The sequence below is a fragment of the Muscardinus avellanarius genome, assembly GCF_963383645.1.
Source record: "Muscardinus avellanarius genome assembly, chromosome: 5".
Classification (NCBI taxonomy): domain Eukaryota; kingdom Metazoa; phylum Chordata; class Mammalia; order Rodentia; family Gliridae; genus Muscardinus; species Muscardinus avellanarius.
Window position 1 is genome coordinate 114,879,351 of NC_137790.1, and position 26,175 is coordinate 114,905,525.

At 35.6% G+C, this 26,175-nt stretch overlaps 1 protein-coding gene across 1 annotated transcript in view; it reads left to right on the forward strand.

Annotated features, from left to right (window-relative positions):
* Positions 1-26,175, forward strand: part of IFT80 (intraflagellar transport 80) — a gene marked incomplete at both ends in the record, with an annotated part of 121,817 nt that overhangs the window by 57,235 nt on the left and 38,407 nt on the right. Inside the window, 3 exons of the mRNA XM_080696741.1 lie at positions 1,652-1,831; positions 17,003-17,121; positions 22,605-22,679. Coding sequence (XP_080552867.1) covers positions 1,652-1,831; positions 17,003-17,121; positions 22,605-22,679 — 374 coding nt within the window. The remainder of the gene's footprint in view (positions 1-1,651; positions 1,832-17,002; positions 17,122-22,604; positions 22,680-26,175) is intronic.

A 26,175-nucleotide genomic window follows, 5' to 3' on the forward strand; every position in this document is an offset into this window, starting at 1 on the left:
CATGCTTGTAATCCCCACGCTTGGGAGGCAGAGACAGATGGCTTAGGAGACCCTGTTTCCAAATAAAAATGTAAAAATAGGTCTGGGAGTGTAGCCCGGAGGTAGAAGGGCTTCCAGGAACCCCAGAAGCACTAAAAAAAATAAAATAAAATAAAAAAAAATCATACATATAAGTTAATTTTAAAATTGTAATTAATTTAAAAATTTTGAATTTAACTTTTCTATCATGATATTCTTTGAAATTTGCTTTTTAGGTTAGATTGCCTTGTAGATTTTATTTTTGTTGTTTCATGTGGACTATGAAAGAAATCAAAGGAATATAAGATAGTGATCATATTATTTAAATAACTATTTCCATTTTCTTTTAGGACCATGCATCTTAGATAAATATTTCTATGTTTAATTTTAGTAAACATTTCTTTCTGGCTGATTTAGTTCTTTGGGTGTTTTAAAGCCATATTTTAAACAGTTTAAACATATAAATCTATAGTATAAATTAGTTAATCTTTTTTATTTCCACATTTGTGGATTGAGTTAGCCCATAGGTAATAATGAATACTTTTTTCTTTTTTCCTTTTGGTACTAGGGATTGAACCCAGGGCCTTGCCCTTGGTAAACACATTCTACCACTGAGATATACTCCTATCCCTTAATAATGAATATTTCCGAAAATATAATAATGGGAAACAAAGCAAAACAACAAAAATACCCATCCTAAAGCAACAACAACAAAGTAACAACAACAAAGACTTAATTTGACTAAAGACCATAAGGTGGGAAGAATAGAGAAATGTAAATTAGTTAAATTAACTCATCATCCATCTACTAAATGAATAGGTTGCATATGAGAAATGAAAAAAATGTGCATCTATTATCATCTAGCAAAAAGTTTGAGTTTTTTCTTATTATGCACACACACAAGAATCTCTTTTGTCCTAGTTGATGTTCTAGATAACCTTATCAATCCGATAGATAAGTTCTAGGAGACAATATGTTTACTCTCATGATTTAGAATGTGTATCAGAGATGTTTTAGTTAGATTATATGTGTAGTGTTTTGTTTTGTGGTCCTGGAGATTGAACCAAGGGGCATTCTATGTGTGAGCTACACCCTCATCCTTATATTTATTTTTATTTTAAAATAGGTTCTCACTAGGTTGATGACATTCTCATTACTTACTGAGGCTGTCCTTCAAGTTGCAGTTCTCTTATCTCAGCCTCCCAAGTGCTGGGATTATAGGCATGCACCACCACACCTGGCTCTAGTTTTAATTTTTAATGACATTGTTAAAGTATACTATAATCAGAAATTTTTAGATGTGCAGATAATAGAGAGCCTTAAAATATCTGTAAAATGTCTTTGATTTTTCATATAGAACCTTTGTGTTTACCTTTTCATTATTACTTAGAAGTAATCATGAATTTTTGCAGTCCTTGAGAGCTTTTATATACTTTTTTTGTCATGTTTTTCTACTATGAACTTAAAAATGGTATCAGTATCTTCTGTTCAGCATACTATAATTTTAAGAAAACTGTTAACAATTATAGATGAAGATACAGTCTTTTAAAATTTATTTTAATATTGTTAACATGTGCCCACTTTAAAAGAAATACTTTTCGATAAATGAATTCTCTTGTTATTTCTCCCTTAGTGGTCATATGCTTTAGAAAAACCCAGCACTGGCAGCATATTTAATATTGCCTGGTCAGTCGACGGCACTCAGATTGCTGGGGCCTGTGGGAATGGCCATGTTGTTTTTGCACATGTGGTGGAACAACGCTGGGAGTGGAAAAATTTTCAAATAACATTAACTAAAAGAAGGACCATGCAGGTATGTTTGTGATTTATGGCTGATTAAGCATGCTTCTTTTGATTATTTTACTACACATAATATATAATTATCTTTATTAATTATATTTACTCAAGTTTATAAAAATTCAGTCTCTTTTGAAATATTTTAACTGTGTCAGAACATTTCACTGAATGAGAACCTGAATGCCCATTGTTAACTGTAGTTATGGGTTTAGGACAGATAGTGAAATTTGTAGCATAATAGAATATGTGGGTTCAGTTATGGAGGTTTAAAGAAGCTATGACAAATAGGAACAAGGTAAATTTAACTCCTAGAACTACAAAGCAGGCCTAACTTGCTAGTTACTTACAAGGTTAAATTGTTTTACATATTTATACTAGAAAGAATTTGTTTAACCCTATTTTTAAAATTTGCATATAAAGAATTACCTAGCCGGGCATGGTGGTGGCAGCACATGCTTGTAATCCCTGCACTTGGAAGGCAGAGACAGAGGGATCACGCAGGTTCGAAGCCAGCTGTGCTGGCTTAAAAGACCCTGTTTCCAAATAAACTATAAAATAGGTCTGGGAGTGTAGCCCAGAGGTAGAAGGGTTCCATCTCCAGTACCACCAAAAAAAAAAAAAAAAAAAAAAAAAAAAAAAATTACCTAAGACAAGATAAAATGAAAAATCAATGGGAAGTTTTTATTGGGAATTAAGAAGTGGTGATGCAAGTCCATAATCCCATTATTTTGGAGGCTGAGACAGGAGGATCACAGGTTTGAAGCAGCCTCAGCAACTCAGCAAGATCCTGTTTCCAAATAAAAATAAAATATGAGCTTGGAGGTAGGCTACATCTGGGTTCATTCTCAAGCACCCTCCCCCAAGGGGAAAAACAAAAAAAGAAGTGTGGAGGCAGAAAATAAATCTTGTCACTATTGTTGGGGTTTAAGGCTGAGGCTTCTATGACAAAAAACTGATCAATAGGAGAAAAATATTCAGATTTATTTTAATAAGTTTTGATATGGTATGGAAGCCTTAAGAAGACCTGAAAAAAAGTTAAACCCATATATGTTTATGTTAGGTGTGATGATGAGTAGACAGTACGGACATACACTGTAAGGTGAAAAAGTTAGAAACAGGAAAACTTGGTAAGGCCTGTTTCTTCAGATTCTTCTCTGTGTGTGTTTTCAGAGCTAAGAATTTTCCTTCCCTCTGGATATGACACATCTACCTGGAGGGGCCTATAATCTGCTTTAGGGGAAAGGTCACATGGAAGGACCTTCCTGCCTTTCTTGTTTTTTCAGATTCTTTCAGTGTAAAATATTTAGTATGCCCTGGCACCATACTTTTTATCTGTGTAATTATGAAGTGAAATACTTTGTAAATTAATACAGAGAGGTTGGAATATGGCCTTGGGAGAAGAAGCAAAATATTTACAGGTCATAAAACATCAGTGGGTTATCTGTTTAATTGTAAGCTTCTTTTAAGGGAGCAGATACTTCCATTTCTCCCTTAGGGCTGCTACTAGCCCAGTCCCTTGCATATAAGTGCTCATCAAATATGTTACTACATTAAAAATTAGTTGAAAAAAAGGCATGTGGAGATCATCAAAGACAATCTGCCAATTAAATCCTTTGCCAAAGAAAGAGGCCCTACCTTCTCTTTCCTCTTCTTCCTCTTATCTGTCTCAGTTATTTCCATCTTTAGTAGGATCAATACAACAAAAATTTGGCTTTTTGAAAAGATAAACAAGATTGATAAACCCTTAGACAGCCTAGCCAAAACAAGCTACATCCTAGAACAAAATGATTATTTTCTTTTGTGGTCCTGGGGATTAAACCCAGGGACATTCTACATCTGAGCTCTACCCCCAATCTTTTTTTTTTTTTTTCTTTAATTTTGTGTGTGTGGGTGGGGGTGGGGTTCTGGGGTTCCTGGAAGCCCTTCTACCTCCGGGCTACACTCCCAGACCTATTTTATTTTTGGAAACAGGGTCTCTTAAGCCAGGCTTCGAACCTGCGCAATCCTCCTGTCTCTGCCTCTCAAGCACAATGATTACAAGCGTGCGCCACCACTCCCAGCTTCCTTTAAATTTTGAAACAGGGTTTTGCTAAGTTACTGAGAGCCTGGCTAATTACCTGAAGCTGGCCTCAAATCTGTGATACTCCTGTTTCAGCCTCCCAAGTACTAGAATAATAGGCATGTCCCAACATGCCTGAATCATATATTTATTTAATACCTATGGTTTTTCTTTTTGTTGATTCTTAATATAATGATCTGAAAAGTTTTTTGTATTTTCTAAGGCTTGCTTTATGGCCTACAATATGGTCAATTTTGGAGACGTTCCATGAGCAATTGAAAATAACGTGAATTTGGCTGTTGTTGGATGAAATATTCTATAATGTTTTTCAGGTCCATTTGTCTCATAGTATTCTTAAGATCTGAAGAATATTTACTAAATTATTTTCTGAATGACCTATCCTTGAGAGAGATGTGTTGGTCTAACAGTATTATTATATTGGGATTTCTCCGAGCCTTAATGCTGAATAGTATTTGTTTTATGTAAGTAGGTGTGTTAGTCAACATTCCTACTGCTGTCATCCAAAATGAATGACCACACAACTTAGAAGAAGGAAGATTTATTTGCTCGCAATTTTTGGAGATTCCAGAGTTTATTCTATGTCAGGCCTGATCTGTGGAGTCAGGGTGTAGCAGCAGGAAGTGGAAGACAGAGTGTGCTAGGCTCTGCTCTTACATCATGGAGGCCACAAGCAAGAGAGAAAGAAGGGGGACTTATATAGTCTCTCCCTCTTTCTCTCTTGTGATAAGTTTTGTTGTCTACTTTGTTGAATATAAGAGTAGTTGTTCCTGCTTGATTTTGGTCTCTATTTGCATGGAATATTTGTTTCCATCTATTTACTTTAGGGTGGATGTTCTTGCATGTAAGGTGAGTTTCTTGTAAACAACATTTAATTGGATAGTTTTAAATCCACTTAGCCAGTATACATCTTTTATTTGGGGAGTTGAGACCACTTACATTCTGTGTTATTATAGAGAGATGTTTGTTATTTCCTGCCATTTTGGTTTATATCTATTTTACTCAGTCTTGGTTCTTCTCTACTTAGTTTCTTTTGTAAGGGGTTTTGTCCTTTCTCTGGCTCTGAAATTTATTTTTAATATTTTCTGTGTTTATTATTTCTTTGTTTTATGTAGTTCTAGTATACTAGTCATGAATTATTTTAGTTTATGTGAAAGATATTTATTTTTCTTTCAATTCTGAAGGATAACTTTGCTGGATATAGCAGTCTTGGTTGGAAGTTGTTAGAATCTTGGTTGAAAGTTGTTCATTGTTTGGAGAATAATGTATAATTGACTGAGTAGATTATGATTTTATGAGTTTATTAAATTGAATTGTGGGATGGAATAAAAAGTAAGGAAAATAGAGAAGAAATAAAGAGGATGGAGAAGAAAGGGAGATAGAAATTAAAATGTGGAGAGTAATATAGATGAGGGGATGGAATTGAGATGGGAGTGAAAAAAACGAGGAGTTTGGAGAATCTGATTAATTGATAATTGACTGAGTATCCATTATGCCTTTTTCATTTGAGTATTCCAAAGGAGCCACCTACAAAGAGCCTAGCACCTATGGAGAAAGGGATCTCCCTGAATTCAGATCTGACTTTGGTCTGATAATCTATAAGGTCCAGACAATGATGTTCTAAGGGCTCTTGGGCTCTACCTCCTATTAAAAATTCATCTGGGTTAAGGTTGTTAGTGATAGTGAGGGTCAGATTATCTTTTTTCTAATTGGATTGCTTCATAGTTTAGTGTTTGGGGGAGCCCATCATCCATCTACCCACCCTACAGTTTAGAATTGCTCTAATCTGATTTTTTAGTACTTATAGCTAAGGATCCACCAAAGGTCATTTTTCTGCTTTCTTCTGTAAGTAGGGCTATAGCTGTTACTGACTAAATGCAGTAGGGCCAGCCTTTGGTAACAGCATCCAAGATCTTGGACAAATAGGCTATGGGCTGTTTCTTTCCTCCATCCTCTTGGGCTAACACCCCTAATGCAGTACCCTTATCTACATTAATAAATAAATGGAATGGTTTTTCTAGGGATAGTAAGGCTTGAGAGCCTCGACCAATTTTACTACCTCTGGCTTCCCGAGAAGGGGGAAACTTAAGATATAATTCATCTAGGAGTTTAAGATATAATTCTGTAGTTTTAAAGGCATATAAATTATTCCATAATCTACAGTACCCAATAAGCCCTAAAAAATTTCTTAATTCCTTTTTGGTTCCCAGAAGAGGCATCCTATTTATCCCTGAACCTTATCTGGATCCATTATCCTTTTCACCTTGCTGATCAGGTGTTCTAAATATTTTACTTCCTTTTCTATAAATGGCAGTTTGGTCTTTGAGACTCTCAGGCCACATTGTCCCAGAAACTGATAAATTTATTGTGTTAGTAACTTTTTCTTTATCCATTCCTGAGAGGAGTAGATTGCCAACATATTGGATCAGCCCAATTGAGGAATGAGTCTCAGATTCCTCCAGCACTTTTACTAGAACTTGTACAAACAAGTTGGGTGATTTTGTGCACCCTTGTGACAAGACTGTCCAGCGATATTGCTATTTTCTGCATGTCTCAGGGTCCTCCCATTCAAAAGCAAAGATATTCCTAGTTTTCTTAGCTAGAGGACAGGCTCAGAAGGCATCCTTTAAATCTACCATGCGAAACCAGCTATGCCCATGAGGAATCCTGCTAAGGGGTATAAGGATTAGAGACTCTGGGGTTCCTGCTTTGTACAATCTGATTTATAACCCTCAGTTCCTGAGCCAACCTATAGTATCCATCTGATTTCTTTACAGGTTCTATGGGAGTATTAAGTGGAGACATGCAGAGTTCAAGCAGGCTGTCCTGTTACAGTAGGCTTACTCCTCATCAAAGATCATGAGATATATGAAACTTTCTTTCATCTTTAGGTCTGGGCATTTTCTTTTAAAATGCCTTTTTTTCCATATCAGTAACATTTCTTTTTTCTTTTTTCTTTAGGTGGTCTCTGAGTCCCTCTTCCTTTTGGGGGTTCCCAAATTGAGGATCGTTGCCCCCATTTCTAGGGCAAGTTCTTTCCAGGGCTACTTGTTCTGAAGTAGAGATCATTATTTTAATTTTTTGCTTTTGTTTCTCTTCACCTTTCTTATATATACCTTTTGAGTTTCCCTGAACAATTCCTTTAGGGTTTGATTTGACCAGTTTTACAATTTTTGTAGCTGCTTTGTAGTATCTGGCCAACTTAATTTTCTTTAATGATCAAATTATTCCATCTTTGGCCAATTGGCTTCTATATTCTTCTGCCTTGATTTCAGTAGTTTCCTTGCTTTCTGGTGTGACAGGATATGCCAGGCTTCTTTTGCATATTTTTGATCCCAACTTTGGGATTAGCCATTTTTCCAATAAGGCCTTGCTTCTATTGGAGGGAAATGTTACATAGAGACCAGTTGGGTGGTACATGTGCTCATTGATGCTGATTGATCATTACTTTTAGAAATTTTTAATTTTTAATTTTAATTTTTTGTGGTACTAGAGATTTTACCCAGGGACATTCAAACTCTGAGCTATACTCCAGCCTCATTTTGTATTCTTTTTCTTTCCTTACTGTCGTTTTTTTTTTTTTTATTGGTACGTTATAGTCATACATCTTAATGGGGTACAAGATGGTAGAGGCATACAAGCACACATCACTTATTTAACTCTTACCCAATTCCGACTCTACTCCCTCTCCCTTTCCTCCTTCTCATGTTTGGTTTAGTGATTGATATGTTTATGAACGTACATCATGTACATTAGGGAATTTCTCTCTTCCTCCCTTTCATCCCTCTCAGCTATGCCCTCTTATTTGGTCCTCTATGGTTTCTCCTTCTTTATCTACAATTCTTCCTATAACCCATTTTCTCCCTAGCTTCCACATGTTAGGGAGAGCATCCAGTTTCTTACTTTCTGTGACTGACTAATCTCAGCATAATGTCCTCCAGTTTCATTTATTTCCCCACAAATGGCATAATTTTGTTCTTCTTTATGGCTTATTAAAATTCCCTTGTGTACATATCCCATAGTTTTGTAATCCATTCATCTGTTGATGGACATCTTGGTGGGTTCCATAGTTTGGCAATGGTGAATTATGCTGCTATGACCATGGATATGCATCCATTCATTTGGTAGTTTGGTTTCCATTCTTTTGGGTAGATACCCAGAAGTGGTATTGCTGGATCAAATGGTAAATTCATTCTCATTCTTCTGAGGATCCTCCATACTGTTTTCCAAAGTGGTTGCACTAATTTGCATTCTTGATTTTACCCCTTACTACTTCTATGACCCATTTTTCTTTCAGCAGTGTGGTGTTCAGTCTTCACATGTTTATGTGGTTACTCTGTGTCTTCTTATAGTTTCTAGTTTCATTTCACTGTGGTCTGAAAAGACACAGGGAAGTATGTTACATTTTTTGAATTTGCTAGTGCTCCCTTTGTGGCTAGGATGTGATCTATTTTGGAGAAGGTTTCATGAGCAGCTGAGAAAATGTGAAGTCTGCTGTAGTTGGGTGGAATATTCTGTATGTCCATTTGGCTTATGGTGTTTTTTAGGTCTGAGGTATCTTTATTGACCTTTTGTCTAGAAGTTCAGTCTGGTAGTATGAGAGGGGTGTTGAAGTCTCCCAGTATTATTGTATTGGGATTTATGTGTGACTTAATTTCACAAAGAGTTTGTTTTATGAAGTAGCTGCACCTATATTTGGGGCATAAATGTTGACTATCATTATTTCCTCTTGCTGGACTATTCCTTTTATCAGAAAAAAAAAATTGACCTGCTTTGTTTCTTCTCATAATCTTGGGCTTGAAGTCTCACTTGTCTGGTATCATAGTTGCTACTCCTGCTTGTCTTCGAGTTCTGTTGGTGTGGATTACCTTGCTGTAGCCCTTCACTTTTAGTTTGTGACTATCTTTACTTGTAAGGTGTGTTTCTTGCAGGCAGCAGATAGATGGATTTTTAATCCATTTGCCACCTTATGAGTTTTTATTGGAGAGCTAAGGCCATTTATGTTCAGTGTGATTACTGAGAAATGATTTTTAATTCCTAACATTTTGATTTTTAACTTTTGTTTGAGGTAGTTTTTGTTCTTTTTTGCTTAGTTATTTGCTTGATAGAATTTCTTGTTCCTCTGGTTCTAGCATGTATTACTTATTTCTTCTTTGCATTTAATCTCTTTGAATATTTTCTCTGGTACTGGCTTGGTAGACATAATTTTTTTCAGCTTCTGTTAGTCAGGAAGATTTTTACTTCCCTATCAAATTTGAGAGATAGTTTTATGGTTAGGAAATTTTTGGCTTCATGTTGTTTTCTTCAGAGTTTGGAATACATTACTCCAGGTCCTCCTGACTTTCATGACTTGGTTTGGAAAGTCTGGAGTGATTCTACCAATGTAGAGTATTTAATATAATGATTTAATATAAAAATAGATTTGATATAAGAATTGGATTTAATACAAGACAAAGAAGAGAAAGAAAAGAAAAAAGGAATGGAGAGAAGAGAGTAGCTATGTACAAGGGAAAAGGCTTATGAAAGTGGTGGGGAAAAGAACAAACAAGCATACACACCCAAAAAAACAAAACAACAACAACATAATACAAATAAATATATATATATATATATATACAAATATATATATGTATATATGTATAGATATGTATATATATGTATGTATGTATGTGTATGTATATATATACATACATATATATACATACATATATATATATATATATATATATTTATATACACACACACACTCAGTACACTTGGCCTCTGTAGTTTCTCTTTGTGTAGATGCCAAGTACCACCAGCACCTTTCCTGCTGCAAGCCTGGTTCTCCATTATCGTCCCCTAAGACTCCGACCCGCAGGGGCTTAGAGAACGACACAGACACCTTTTCAGCTGAAATATGAATTCTTCTTTAATGGATCCTTAACATGTCTCTTCTTCCTTCTCTTAATATGTCTGACAATGCGTACAACAAGCGCAATCTATAACAGCATCATAATCCCTCCTTCTATTCCCTACCAACCCCAAGCTTCCACAGCTAGAGCATGCACACTTCTGACTTTCTAATAGGCAGGCTGGTGGTAGGCGTCACTGATCATTCTGCAGGCACGTAGCATGGCACACTGCGCATGCTCAAGGAGACGTCCATCTTGTGAGTCTCATGACTTGGCTGCAAGCCTAGGCGCCATCTTGAATCCACGCTGGCAACAAGCCTGGGTGCCATCTCGGTCCAGCCGAGTGGGCCCCGACACTCCATGTCTCTCTCAATCTTTGCATATGACTGGTATCAGTGGGGCTGTATCTAGTGACAAGTATAAGTCTCCCTCCATGCTTTCCACCAGTGCTGAGCCTGAGTCTCTCCCTGTCTGAGTAGGTGGCAGGTGCCGCTAGGACCAGATTCATTGTGGGGAACAGAAGTTCCTGTTCCCCACAGGTAGAGCTGGGTTGGTCTGACTTCTCCCTATTCACCATGGTTGGGAAGTTTGGCAAGATGGCATTGCCACGGTGCTTGCAGCTACAGCCGTTGGAAGTAGGCAGGGTCCTTTTTTGCTCTCTGATCTGCCTTCTAGGGTTTTTTTTTTTCTTTTCTTTTTTCTGCCTTTCACTTGTCCTGCCCTTTTCAAATTTATGCTGGTTTCTTTTGTCAGAATGCTGTTTTCCCTGGCAGTAGAGACCAAGTATCAGCAGAAGTGATATGTGCTGCTTCCCTAGGTCACCATCTTCTTGGAAGTCTATTCTTTATTTTGAAACAAAGACTCGCTAAGTTGCAGAGGGCCTCACTAAGTAGCTGAGACTTGCTGTGAACCTGTGATCTTCCTGTCTCAGCCTCCCAAGTACTGGGATTACAAACATGTTCCACCACAACCAGCTTGATTTTGTGTTTGATAGGTAAAAATACATCATGTTTTTAATAGGCATACATCATGAGTTTGTACTGAGGTTCCAGAGTTACTCTTTTTTTCTTTTTTCTTGGTGCCTTGAAATTGTACATTATAATAAAGTTCAGTGTGATAGGAGCATACATGCACATAGCACTTTCCCTTTGGATGGATCCCACCCCACTTCCTCACCCTTCTTGTTCATAATATTGAACTTGGTATTATAACTTTATATGTGAACATAGCATTATTTTCATTGTTTCCTTTACTATTTTTCCCCTTTGACTTCCCTTCCTCCATTCTACTAGTATCTCCATCCATTTATCTGATCTCTATTCTTACTCTTGATTTTTCACTTGCAACTCTTATAATAAAAATTTGGTCCCTTAAGACATTAATGGTGCTATATATGTTGTAAAATATAAGTGTGTTTTGTGTGTTTTACAGCACTGGGGATTAAACCCTGGGGCATTCTACCTCTGAGCTATACTCCTAGCCTTTAAAAAAATTTTTTTCAAAACAACATCTCACTAAGTTGCTGAGGCTGGCCTTCAACCTGAGATTCTTATGTCTCAGGCTCCCAACTACTGAGATTACAGGGTACATCACCATTACCTGGCTGTTTTAAAATAAAAATATGAATTATTCTAATAATACCCTAATGAATGGTATTTAGTACTTGTTTTTTAACTATGCTTTTATTGATGCATCATAATCTCACATCATAATGTAAATTATGTTGACAGTGACATACCTGCACATAAATACTTGGTGTCCATCCCAGCTCCTTCCCCATTTCTTTCTTTTCTATACAGAGTACTGAGATTGACATTGATATTTTCACATTTGTACACAACGCCGATGATAGCAATTCCTTCAATGACCCTCACTCTTACCACTCCCCTTCCCCTAGACCACCTCCCTGGCCCACCTGAGGTTTCTCCTCCACTATCTGGAGTCCCTCTGGTACCCAATTACTCTCTAGCATCCACATATTAGAGAAAACATATGACCCTTCACTCTCTCTGATTGGTTAATCTTATTCAACATAATGTTCTCTGGGTCTTTCCATTTTATTGCAAGTGACATAATTTTGTTCTTAATTGCTGGGTAGAATTCAGTTGTGTATATTTCTCATAATTTTGTAATTCATTCATCTGTTGATGGATACGTAGGTTGGTTCCATAATTTGGCTATTGTGACTTGTGCTGCTATAAGCATGGATATGCCAGCAGATATGCTATCTGATGAGAACCTACTTTGTGATTCATAGATGATATCTTGTTCTAAGGCAGCTTTCTGTGCCCTCTTTGTAAGGGTATGAATTCTATTCATGAAGGCTGATCTAATCACCCCCCCAAAGACCCCAAAACACATGAATTATAGGGGGATACAAATATTTAGACCACAGCAGTGCCTGGAAGCTCTAACTACTTCAAATAAGTACTAATAAGAAGTTTGACTTTATCTTGCTTTCTTTTCATACCCTTTCACTGCTCATTTATATGTATCCCATTATTTTTAGAAAAATAATATTTTGAGAATTAAAAAGTGATAACATTGCTCAGAATTGCTTAGTCTATCCTGGGTCTTTGGTTCTTCCCTATGAATTTTAGGACTTTTCTAGTTTTGTGAAGAATGACATTGGTGTTTTTAATAGGGTTTGCATTTGATCTATAGATCACTTTTGGTACTATGGCTATTTTGACAATATTTATTCAGCCTATGCAAGAATATGGGAGGTCTTCCCATTGCCTAAGGTCCTCTTCATTGTTTTTCTTTAGCGTTCTATAATTGTCCTTGTAGAGATTTTTTTTTACCTCCTTAGTTAAACTTATTTCTAAGTGTTTTATTTTATTTTATGATACTGTGAATGTAATTGTTTTCTGGATTTCTTTTTAAGTGGGTTCATGGTTGTTGTATAGAAAAGCTATTGATTAGAGATGGATGTGGTAGTGTACACCTATAATCCTAGTACTTGGAATGCTGTGACAGGAGGATTATAGGTTCAAAGCCTTAGAAACCAACTTAGCCAGGTGTGGTGGCGCACGCTTGTAATCCCCGCGCTTGGGAGGCAGAGACAGGAGGATCGCGCAGGTTCGAAGCAGCCGCGCGCACTGGCTTAGGAGACCCTGTTTCCAAATAAAAATGTAAAAATAGGTCTGAGAGTGTAGCCCAGAGGTAGAAGGGCTTCCAGGAACTCCAGTACCACCAAGAAAAAAAAAAAAAAAGAAAGAAAGAAAGAAAGAAAGAAAGAAAGAAAGAAAGAAAGAAAACAACTTAGTGAGGATTTCAGCAACTTTGCAAGAACCTGCTTCCAAGTGAAAAATAAAATAGGTCTGGGAATATAGCTTAGAGGTAGAATGCCCCTGGACTCAGTCCCTAGGACTACACTTATACACACACACCGAAAGAAAGAAAGAAAGAAAGAAAGAAAGAAAGAAAGAAAGAAAGAAAGAAAGAAAGAAAGAAAGAAAGAAAGAAAGAAAGAAAGAAAGAAAGAAAGAAGAAAGGAAGAAGAAAGGAAGGAAGAAAGAGGTGGATGCATTGATTTGTATGAGTTTATTTTGTAGCTGACTACTTTGCTGAATTTGCCTACCCACTCTAGAAGTCTTTTGGTTGAATATTTTGGATCTTCTAAATATATGATAGTGTTATCTGCAGAGATAATTTCACCTTTTCTTTACCTATTTGTATCCATTTAATTTTCTTCTCTTGTTTTATTGCTCTGGCTAGACATTAAATGCTGTATTGAATAGGAGTGGTGACAGTGGCCATGCTTATCTTGTTTGTGATTTTAGAGAAAATTCTTTCAGTATTTTCCTTTTCAGTATGATGTTGGCTTTTAGTTTATCACATATTGCCTTTATGATATTAAGGTAAGTATTTTCTATTTGAAATTTATTCAGTATTATTTATTTATTTATTTATTTATTTATTTATTTATTTTGGTGGTACTGGGGGTGGAATCCAGAGGCTTTCTACCTCCGGGCTATACTCCCAGACCTTTTTTATATCTTATTTGGAAACAGGGTCTCACTAAGTTGCTGAGAGCCTCACTAAGTAGCTGAGGCTGGCTTCGAACCTGTGCGATCCTCCTGTCTCAGCCTCCCAAGCGTGGGGATTATAAGCGTGCGCCACCACACCCAGCTATTCAGTATTTTTTAACATGAATGGATGTTGAATTTTGCCAAATGCTTTTTCAGTGTCTATTGGATTTGTGATTTTTGTCCCTGGTTCTATTTATGTAATGAATTATATTTATTGACTTGTGTATGTTACATCATGAGCCTTTCATACATGGAATACTTAGTCATGGTGCATAATCTTTATGATGTGTGTGTGTGTGTGTGTGTGTGTGTGTGTGTGTGTGTGTGTGTGTGTTTGGTGGTACTGGGGTTCTTGGAAGTCCTTCTACCTCTACCTCCAGACTACACTCCCAGACCTATTTTATACTTTTTATTTGAAAACAGTCTCCTAAGCCAGTATGGCTGGCGTCAAACTTGCAGCGATCCTCCTGTCTCTGCCTCCCAAGGACAGGGATTACAAGCATGCGCCACCACACCCGGCTTTGATGTGGTTTTGAATGTGAATTGCTAGTATTAAGAAATGCAAATCAAAACTACACTGACACTCAGTCTAATGCCAGTTAGAGCTGGGCATGGTGGCACAGGCTTGTAATCCCAGTAATTGGGAGGCTAAGACAGGAGGATGGTAGGTTTACAGCCAGCCTCAGCAACTTAGTGAGACTCTCAGCAACCTAGCAAGACCTTGTTTCCAAATTAAAAAAATAAAATAAAATAGGGCTGGGTTGTAGCTCAGATGTAGAATGCCCCCTAATCCCTAGATCCATGCATATACAAACACACAAAAAGTATAAAAAAAAATAAATGATGGCAAAGATTTTGGGAACTAGAAACTCATATACTCTCTTGATTGGATTATTCATTAATACAGCCACTATGGATATCAATGTGGAGGTTCCTCAAACTACTAGGAATGGAACCACCATAGGAACCAGCTATAGCACTCCTTTGAATCTTTCAAAAGAATTAAAGTGAGAATACTAAGTGACACATAAACACCCATGTGTATAGTAGTACAATTTACAATATACAAATTGTGGAACCAACCTAGGTATCAGTCAATAGATAAATGGATAAAGAAAACATAGTATATATACACAATGGAGTTTTACATTACTATGAGAACCCAGCCAACAATGCCCTTTGTGTGGAGTTATCCTCCCAGGTCCACAGTGCTAAGTGATGGACAGAGACATGCCTTTGTTCTTCTCCTCCATGACAGGAACCCAGCTCACTATCCTGTCTGTTCTCTGATTATTTTCAGCTTAATTGTGCACAGTGGTGATTTTTGGGTTTAAGTGTTCCCTATAGACATTTTTTTTTTTTTTTTTTTTTTAGAAAATCCATGTAGGGGAAGCTAAACCTTAAAGGGACTCTATCATCTTGAGACTCAGAGCTGTTAAGTGAGGCCTTTGTCCCTGAGACCCCATTGAAAAGCAAGAGAAGGAAGTCATTCCTACACAACAGCATCCCTTTGGTCAGAGCACCCCTGAGAAAAGGCATCTTTAGCTGTAGACTAGAAGAATGGAAGCACCATAGGATGCAGCTACACCATTCCTTTGTATCTTTATAAAAGAATTAAAGCCAGAATACTGTAGTGACATATACATACTCATGTTTATAGCAGCGCAAGTCACAATAGCCAAATTATGGAACTAACTTAGGTGTCCATTAGCAGATAAATGGATAAAGAAAATGGGGTACGTGCACACAATGGAATTTTACTCAGCCATAAAGAAAAAAATTATGTCATTTGCAGAAAAGTGGATGTAACTAGAGAATATTCCGCCAAGTGAGATCAGCCAGTTGCAGGAAAAGTCAAAGGTCATTTTTTTATGCTGCTGCTGCTGCTGCTGTTGCTGCTGCTTCTCCTCCTCCTCCTCCTCTTCATCCTCCTCTTCCTCTTCCTCCTCCACCTCCACCTCCACCTCCACCTCCACCTCCTCCTCCTCCTCCTCCTCCTCCTCCTCCTCCTCCTCCTCCTTCTTCTTTTTCTTCTTTTTTTTTTTTGGTGGTACTGGGGATAGAACCCAGGGGCATTCTACCTCTGAGCTACACCTCTAGCCCTACTTTATTTTATTCTTTATTTTGGAAAGGGTCTCATTAAGTTGTGGAGGGCCTCACTAAATAGCTGAGGCTGACTGCCAACCTGAGATTCTGGGGATTACATGTGAGCACACCATGACCGGCTCATATGATTTTTTTTTAATGTACAAGCCTAAGATAAAATAGGAAACAAAGGTACTTTTGATAAAAGAGGGAAGACACCAGTAGAATAATAGAAAGTGGTGATTAGGGGAGGGATGTATGGAGAGGGAAAAAGAAAGGTATGTTTGTATCACTTTGAACTTCATTATAATATATAATTACAATGTATAAATAAAAGTCTTAAAAATACTCACTTATAAATACATTATTTTTATTTTTCACCTCTTATATTGCCTTACTCATTCTGATATAGACCTAGAGATTAGGTAAATTTAACTAGCTACTTTTTTTAATTTATTGCAGTTTGTCCATTAACTTCAAGATCTTTGTCCAGCACTACCAAGTATTAAAATCATTGCAAGCTGGTCTATTATAAACCCTTATAATAGTTTTAACTATCATGGGCAAGTCTTCCTTTGTTAGTTAGCACTTAGCTTTTTACTCACCCCTATGCAGCTTGACTTTTTCATTATGCAGTTGATTTCTTTACTAATACTTCCTAGTCCATTTTTTATTTTAAAGCACGTACATCTCTCTGTTTTAGAACTTAAATTTTAAAGTAAATTCTAACCCGAGGATATATTACTGTTTTTGGCAGAAATCATGTAGTGTCTTTCCAACTTTTATATGCCACCTTCCTTTAACTATATCTCATTGCTAAAGTAGTTTTCATTTTATCATGTTTCCTAAATCATTCAGTTTGGCTTGCAGGTTAAAATTTCTTATAAATTTCTACTTATTTATAAAAAAGTTTCTGTATTTGGACTTTGTTGGTTAATTTTTATACCCAAGTATATCATCTTACACCTAGTTGAAATTTTTCCTATGATTAGGTAATCAAAAGTGCACTGAAATTTTGTGTGTGTTTGAAAAGCTTACTAACTTATCTAATTAAAATTTTAACATTGTTTGTTGGTATTTCATTTTACCTTGTTTAGGTTCGTAACGTTCTTAATGATGCAGTGGATTTACTGGAATTCCGTGATAGAGTTATTAAAGCATCTTTGAACTATGCACACTTAGTTGTTTCAACGTCTCTTCAATGTTATGTGTTCTCGTAAGCATCTTTCATTTCTTAAAAACCTAGAGTTTTGTCTGTGGTGAGGAATTTACTTTCAAGTTTTCATATCAATTTGATTTGTCTTAAATCTAACATTTCTTAAGATTTCACCTATCCTAAACTTACCTCAAACCAGGAAGTGAGGAAAAGTGACATACATACATATGTATATATGTATATAAATACACACAGACATAAATAACTAAAATAGATCTAATAAAGTTTGTGCACCAGAGGTTAATCATCACTTTTATAGTAGCAAACACCTTCACTGAGATAGTGTTTCCTTAGGGTTCTAAGGAGTTTAGTATAATAGCAAAACCCAGAGCTTAGAAGCAGCTTAAATGATGGGAAAAGAAACCACCCATTCATTGTGAAAGGGGGCAGCTAACAGTCTGGTAACAGGCTGAAAGTTATTCAGTAGGGACACAAGTATTTAGGCTTAATATGAAAACCCAGAGCAATTACTGGTATTTATATTGATGACCCAGAGTTGTCCAAAAATGATGAAAAAAAAAAAAACCCACAGTTTACTCTGTATTAGAAGGTATAGGATAAGCTGGGCATAGTGGCACACGCCTGTAATCCTTGTACTCGGGAGGCTGAAACAGGAAGATTGTAGATTTGTGGCTAGCCTCAGCAACTGAGTGAGCCCTCTGCATTTCACTGAGACTCTGTTTCAAAATAAACAATTATAAATAAGGCTGTGCACGTAGCTCAGAGGTAGAATGTTCATGGGTTCAATCTCTAATTCCATTATAAGAATAAAAAATAAAAGAAGTCATGAAATTATTTGATTAATACAATGAAGAAACTTGTACTTAAAGCTTAAAAACAGATTCGGCATTCATCAGGCTATCAATGTGATTTTAGTGAGAGTGAAGAAAGAGGAGATTCAGAATAGCAAACTATTATGTAGTATCGCCATCTTATAGATAGATAATAGTAAAATATATTTTTGGAAGTGATAGTTTTTAATACTTATTACCTTTATTTGGAAAATAATTTGTTTACTAGTAAGTTTATAAAATTTTATTTTACATAATGGCTTCACTTAACAATCAGTTTACAAAATTCTTGACAATTTGTTGACTGGTATAAACTGGCAGTGGCATAGTACCAGGTGATTCTTCAACTGTCCAGAAAAGGCATATAACCCCTACAGTACTGGTTTTAAATAGGTAAGGATTATTTTCTCAAAATTTGTGCTTTTATTTATAACCTTTTTGTGATTATAATTTAATCATTGGATATAAAATTGGGGATAGAGACTATATATGTCTTATTCACCACTGTATGCCTAGTACTTAGCTCAGTTCCTAACATGTGACAGATGTGTACTTAATATTTTGAATGAATAAATCAGTTGCAATACTGTGTTGTCTTGGTATTCTAAACCCTGCTAACAAATTAAATGATGATATTAACTTAATTAGCAACTGCCACAGCTATATTTCTAGAAATCCTTACTCTCTATGTATAACTCTGCTGCTTATCAGAATCTGCAACTTGGGAAAACTGCCAAGTCTGGAGTAATGAAATAGAGAATAGATAAATCCCTTGAGGAATACTCACATGAAAGTCAATAATTTCAGAACAATGTACTACAATAGAAGTATATATTCAATACTATGAAAGTAAAGTAAACTTTATTTAAAAGTAGAGTGTCTATTAAAAGTATTTAGTACAGCCTCAGCAACTTAAGGAAGCCTTCCACAACTAGTGAGACCCTGTTTCAAAATAAAAACTAAAGGCCAGGCTTGGTGGCATATGTCTGTAATCTTCCTACTTAGAAGGCTGAGACAGAAGGTTTGCAGGTTCAAGGATAGCCTCAGTAATAAGACTCTTATTAACCTAGCAAGACCCTGTTTCAAAGTAAAAATAAAATAGGGCTAGGGATGTAGCTTGGAGGTAGAATGCCTCTGAGTTCAATCCCCATTACTAAATAAATAAACAAATAAATAAATAAGTGGTCTGTCTGGGGGTATGGCTCAGAAATAGAATGCTCTTGGGCTGAATTCCCAATACCATACACCAAAAAAAAAAAAAAAAAAAAAAAAAAACCAAAAACGTGTGTGTGTGGTACTGGGGGTGGAACCCAGAGGCTTTTCTACCTCCAGGCTATACTCCCAGACCTATTTTTATATTTAATTTGGAAACAGGGTCTCACTAGAACCTCACTAAGTAGCTGAGGCTGGCTTTGAACCTGTTTGATTTTCCTGTCTCAGACTCCCAAGTGCTGGGATTACAAGCGTACACCATCACGCCGGACTTAAAAATTAGTTAGTTTTTTTTTTTTTTTTGGTGGTGGTACTGGGGTTGGAACCCAGGGGCCTTCTACCTCTGGGCTACACTCCCAGACCTATTTTTATATTTTTTATTTGGAAACAGGGTGCGCCACCACACCTGGCTAAAGATTAGTATTTTAAATGTTAATAAGCATTAAATGAAAGGGAAGAAGGAATATTACATAATAACTTGTGGAGAAAACCAAAAAAGATAGAGTTAAACAATTGATGTATGGTTAAGGAGAGAAAATATTCTCACAATCACTTAATGCAGTTTGGTATTTGAATAATTAATTTTCATTGACTTGAGAAAAATAAAAGAGATTCCCTTCAATTTAGTGTTTCTTTGTTGTTTGAAGAGATGTAAGGCATTTCACTGCCCTAAGTGAAGGATTTATTTTACTAGTTATAGTGGCTAGAACATAGTTAAATGTGTAGGATTAGTATCATTAAGTGTTAGGTATATATCAGAGAGGTCATTTTTTAAGATACCAAAACCAAGCTGGGATATAGCTCAGTGGTAGAGCACTTGCCCACCATACACAAGGCCCTGGGTTTGATCCCCAGTACCCCCCACTCTCAAACAAAGTAAGTAAAATACCAAAGTTTAGCAGCAGCGATTTATTTTTGTCACTTTACTTTTTCTATATTAGCCAATGTGTGGCAAAATATAAGATTGCTTTTCTTTTCTGGTTTAATTTTACCTCCCCTCTTTGGTTGTCAAGATATTAAGTTATACAATATAGAATAAAATACCAGGTAGCAGTAGCAGGAATGACATACATCTTAGGACCTGTCATCACCAAAACATATTTCATTAAATTTAAAAACCTTCTAGTATTTTAAATGATAATAAAGCATTTTTGAGAAATTGTCATACTATCTTCTATGTTTAATATTCGTATTATTTCCATTTTACAAGATAAAGAGCTAAGGGACAGAATGAGTAAATCTTAAATGATTTAGCTTTTTTACTGAAGGAGACCTGGGATTTGAATCCAGGTTCTTAATAACTTTTGCCTCATTTTTAGTAATATAACCGCAGTTTTAAAGGCAAATTTGCAAGTAACAAACTGGTTTATATTATAAGAAGTTCCAGAGAAAGAAAATAATACATAAGCATTTTGTGTTAAATTTTTGATTTTCAAATAATCATATTGGAAAATGCTTTTTCTCATTTATTCAACATTAAAGCTTAGGAAGTTAATATTTGTATGGCATTCGCATATCTTAGTTATCAGAAATTACAGAAATTTTCTAAAAGGATATTAGAAACAAAACCTACATAATCACTCTACTTTTTTTTTTTTTTTTTCTGTACTGAGGATGGAACCCAGGGGCATTCTACCTCCGAGCTACACCCCAGCCCTATTTTTTAAAATTCTTTATCTTGAAACAGGGTCTCTGAGTTGCAAAGGACCTCACTAAGTAGCTGAGGCTGGCCGCAAAACGCTATCCTCAAGTCTCAGCCTCCCGAATGCTGGGATAACAAGCGTGCCATCACGCCCAGCTGGAAATCACTACTTCTTCGATCCACTCTCTTGTAAAAGAATGGTGGTTAATCCTAATGGCTGGATTAATGAAACATGACACGAATATTTTTCCAAAATATGAAGCACATATCTTTATGATACTTGTGAGCTAACTACAGACTACTTACTGGTAGCAATTGCTAAAAACATTACTACATTATTAGTAGTAACTTAGTTGTTATTTTATATTATACATATATTTACTTATTAAAATGGGAATCAACCCCTGCATTAGCCAAGATTAATTGCCCAGCAGTTTGGTTGTTTAATATTTGCCCATCTTCTGCCGGGCGTGGTGGCGCACGCTTGTAATCCCCGCGCTTGGGAGGCGGAGACAGGAGGATCGCGCTGGTTCGGAGCCAGCCCCGCTGGCTTAAGAGACCCTGTTTCCAAATAAAAAATATAAAATAGGTCTGGGAGTGTAGCCCGTGGGAGTGTATCCCGGAGGTAGAAGGGCTTCCAGGAACCCCAGTACCACCAAAAAAAAAAAAAAAAAAAAAAATTCGCCCCATCTTCTGGATATGAATATGATAAGATTTAATCGGATTTAAGGAATTGTTTCTATGAAAATTATTGAGGAAAATTCAGAATATACCTGAGTAATAAACTTATTTTAAACTATGAATCTTTGACTATTCAGGAGTAGATTTTTCCCATTTATAAATGATTCTCTTTACCCACCCCTATCATTGAATCATATTATCTTATAAAAACTAAAAGAATAATTTATTTATTTAGTCATAATTTTTAATAAGAATGGTCATGTTTACATTTACAGAGTATTTTACAGTTCACAAAATGCTTTACAGAAATAATTTAATTTTAACCCAACAATAACATTGGGAGAGAGCCAGGTGTGGTGGCGCACGTTTGTAATCCCTGCGCTTGGGAGGCTGAGACAGGAGGATCGCACAGGTTTGAAGCCAGCCTCAGCTACTTAGTGAGGCTTTCAGCAACTTAGTGAGACCCTGTTTCCAAATAAAATATTAAAAAGGTCTGGGAGTATAGCCTGGAGGTAGAAAGCCTCTGGGTCCCACCCCCAGTACCACCAATAATAATAATAATAATAATAATAACAACAACAACAACATTGGGAGACCTGTAGAAAAATAATCGTGTTCATCATTTTATTTTTATTATAGTTAAGTTTGTTCAATACCTACTATATAAGAAGCAGTTTGCTACACACTTTATATAAGTTATCATTATCCCCATTTTACAAGTAAGGACACTGGTGATTCAGAGGTAAAACTTGTTAAGATTTTGTAGCTAGAAGATGGCAAAATCATCTAATCCAGATCTGTCTAGCAAAAACCAGCTCTTTTATCACTGTGCCATACTGCTATTTTTCAGATGAGAAATATCAGATGGTTTGCCCAAATTATTCCTCAATTCACATATTGTAATACCTACAGCAAGTATTTATTAAATGCCTATGATGTGTTAGTTACTGGAGACAAAGGGTTTGCTTTCTATTTGGTGATATACAATGAAAGTGAATAATTTCATAACAATGTGCCAAGTACTGTAATGGAAGTATATATACAATTAATTACTCTGAAACCTAAAGTCACTTTATTTAAAATGAGTGCCTGTATACTTCTCTAAAAGTACTTAGTATTTAAAATGTTAATAAATATCCATTTTATTTGTCTTTTAGCACAAAGAACTGGAATACACCACTTATATTTGATCTCAAAGAAGGAACTGTTAGTTTAATTCTGCAGGCAGAAAGGTAATTTATTATGTTTAACTTTTGGATTTAGGTTTAAAATATCTCATTTACAGGTAAAGCATTCTTTAAAGCATCTCATTTGTAGAACGGTATCATAGTCATTTAGAACCAAGCTATTGTGTTATATATTTCAGAATTAAAAATAATAAATAAGTCTTTAGGTCAATCAATGGTTCAGAAATGTTTTACTTTCAAAATTTCTTTATATTCTTAAAAATTATTGAGGATTAAAAGTGGGATATGTATATATATACCAACATCAACTACATTAGAAATCAAAATTGAGAAATTTTAAAAATATGCACATATTTAAAATGATAAACCCATTACAAGTAAACCAAGTAATGACATGAGAGAATGAGATAAGAACAGTATATTACTATCAAATAGTCTGGACATCATGGTTCCCTATTTTCTATTCTATTTCTTCTTCCCTCCCTCATTCCCTTCCTTTCTTTCTCTTAATATTGTTTATTATCAGGTAATAACACACCCCTAGCCTTAATTTTATTTTTAAATATTGGTTGAAATTCATTGGTTTCATGTGCTACCACTGGAAGTTTGAAAATGGTATTCTCTACCCAGACCTTCAGCATGAAAAAGTCTAAGAAACTTTAGACCAGTTAACTGGAGTGAGTCAGGAATAGATATTATTCCAGGAACTCATACTTTTTTATGAAAACTATCATTCTATCAAGTACAGTAATACCCTACTGAAACAAAGACCAGGCTTAGAAAACCTATCTAATAAAACCTAGAATAAAGTATAGAAATAAAATTGACATTTACCGGAAATAGCCATCTGAAAATCTTTGCACTGAAATCATACTCTTTATTCCTTATCCCTTTACTCATCACCTAGGCAGCTCTTAATAGTGTTTATTATCAGGATTTTTAGCCCACAGCTTTTTATAAATAGCAAAAAGAAAAATGGTACTGATGGGCTATTAAAGGCTGGCACAGTGACAAGAAGAAAAGTGACTGCCTGGCAAGGGAGGAGAGAGAAAGCTAAACTCATAGAACTGTATAGCTGAGTAGTATAATTATTCTGAGCACCAACAAATTCTCATGAGTACCAAAGCTATCATTTAGTTACTAAAGAATATGATTACCATACTGATGATCTTAAGTGATCAAGAAAATGTTATGTCAGATTTTATATCATCCATATAATGAAATCAAAATATGACTTATTTAGTTATATCATACATTTTTAAATGAGTCATTTTTTCCATTTTAAAGGTAAAATGTCAGTGATCTAAAAAACTATTTCTGAAATGCTTTTTATTCCATTAGTTCCAACTAAATTTATTTACACATTATTTATAAATATGTTTATTGAATGTTTTTAGTAAAAGCATATGTTAAAGACATAAATAATTGAATAAAGAATATTTTAGTTACTGACTACCATTGATCTTATATAGAGATGTTAGCTATTTAAACAAATTGTTTAATCAGTCTTATTTAGAAGAGAAAATGCTTTTAGCAATGACATGAAGAAAGAACATATACAAATATAATGTATCCTTTTGTCAAGATTAGAAAGTTTCTTATACATAATATGTATGGCTGATGTTTAAGGACTCTTAAATACTAATATATTGAAGTTTGTATATTTGATATTTTTAGATGCTAACCTCATTGGTTTTGGTATTAGCTTATTTCCTTTTTGTTTTCATAACTAGAAAGTACAATTAGCAATTCCTGAATCAATATATCCCAATCAAGGATACTGAGATTCTAAACATTAGATTTTAAAAATATTTTAAAATATTTTAAAATTTCTACATTAAGGAAGTATCTTCACCAAAATATTTGTTGTATGTATATAAATCAATAAAACCTTCCAAAAAGCAGTTTATAATATATATTACTTGTTTAAAAGTATATATTCTTTGATCCAGTAATTATGCTTCTAGAAGCTATACTAAGGAAATAAGATATACAGATATGTATGTACACTATAGACCCTCAAAAACAGTGAAAAATTTGAAATTAATATCTATCACAAATGAGTTAGTTAAGAAAATATTGTAGCATATTCATACTTTGCTATATTTATCTTTTTGAAAGTGGAATCACAAAGTTTTTTGTTTAATCTGTATTGTTTGAATATTTTATACTATTTATATATTTTCAAAGGAAAATATAGTAGCCATTAAAATACTTATATAAGCTAAAAAAACTTACACAGAGCCCTATGCCTTGAACATAGCTGTTAGCTGTTGACAATAAATAAAACAAGCACTACTTTATGCTCATCTGTATGTTCTCCTTCTTCATCTAGAGTTCTTCTATGACCAATTTTCTCCCTAGCTTTCGCATATTAGGGAGAGTATCCGATTTCTTGGTTTTTGTGACTGATTAATCTCACTTAGCATAATGTCCTCCAGTTCCACCCATTTCCCTGTAAATGATGTAATTGTGTTTTTCTTTATGGCTGAGTAAAATTCCATTGTGTACATGTGTACCATATCATGGTAGGTTCCAAACATAGATACACATGCATTAGTTTGGTAGTTTGGTTTCCATTCCTTTGGGTAGATACCCAGAAGTGGTATTGTTGGATCATATGGTAAGTTTGTTCCCATTCTTCTGAGTATCCTCCAAACTGTTTTCCAAAGTGGTTGCACTAATTTGCAATCTCATCAACAGGATATTAGGAGTTCCCACTTCTCCATATCCTTGCCAGCATTTGTTGTTGTTTGTGTTTTGAATGATTGCCATTCTAGTTGGAGTTAGGTGAAATCTCAGGGTAGTTTTGATTTGCATCTCTCTGATTGCCAATGATGTTGAGCATTTTTTCATGCATTTATTGGCCATTTGAATTTTTTCCTTTATGAAGTGTTTATTTAATTCACTTGCCCTTTTTTTTTTTTTTTTGGTGGTACTGGGGTTCCTGGAAGCCCTCCTTCCTCTGGGCTACACTCCCAGACCTATTTTATATTTTTGAAACAGGGTCTCTTACGCCAGCACGGCTAGCTTCGAACCTGCGCGATCCTCCTGTCTCCGCCTCCCAAGCGCAGGGATTACAAGCGTGCGCCACCATGCCCGGCTCACTTGCCCATTTTTGATCGGGTTGTTTTCTTAGTGCTGAGTTTCTTGAGTTCTGTGTGTATACTCTGGATATTAGTCCTCTATTGGAGGAATAGTTGGCAAAAATCTTCTTCCATTCTGTTGGCTCTCAGTTGAGGTTCTTGATAGTTTCCTTTGCTGTACAGAAGCTCTTCATGTCAATGAAATCCTACATATTGAGCTGCCTTTAGTTTCTTGTTCCTTTGGGATCCTGTTGAGAAAGTTTTTACCTGTGTCTATGTGTTGCAGTGTTGGACCTATGCCCTCTTCAAGGAGCCTCAAGTTCTCTGGTCTAGTTTCCAAGTCTTTGATCCATCTTGAATGGACTCTTGTGCAGGGTGAGAAAGTGAGATTTATTTCCATTTTTCGGCATATGGTTAACCAATTTTGCCAACACCATTTGGTGAACATGCTATCT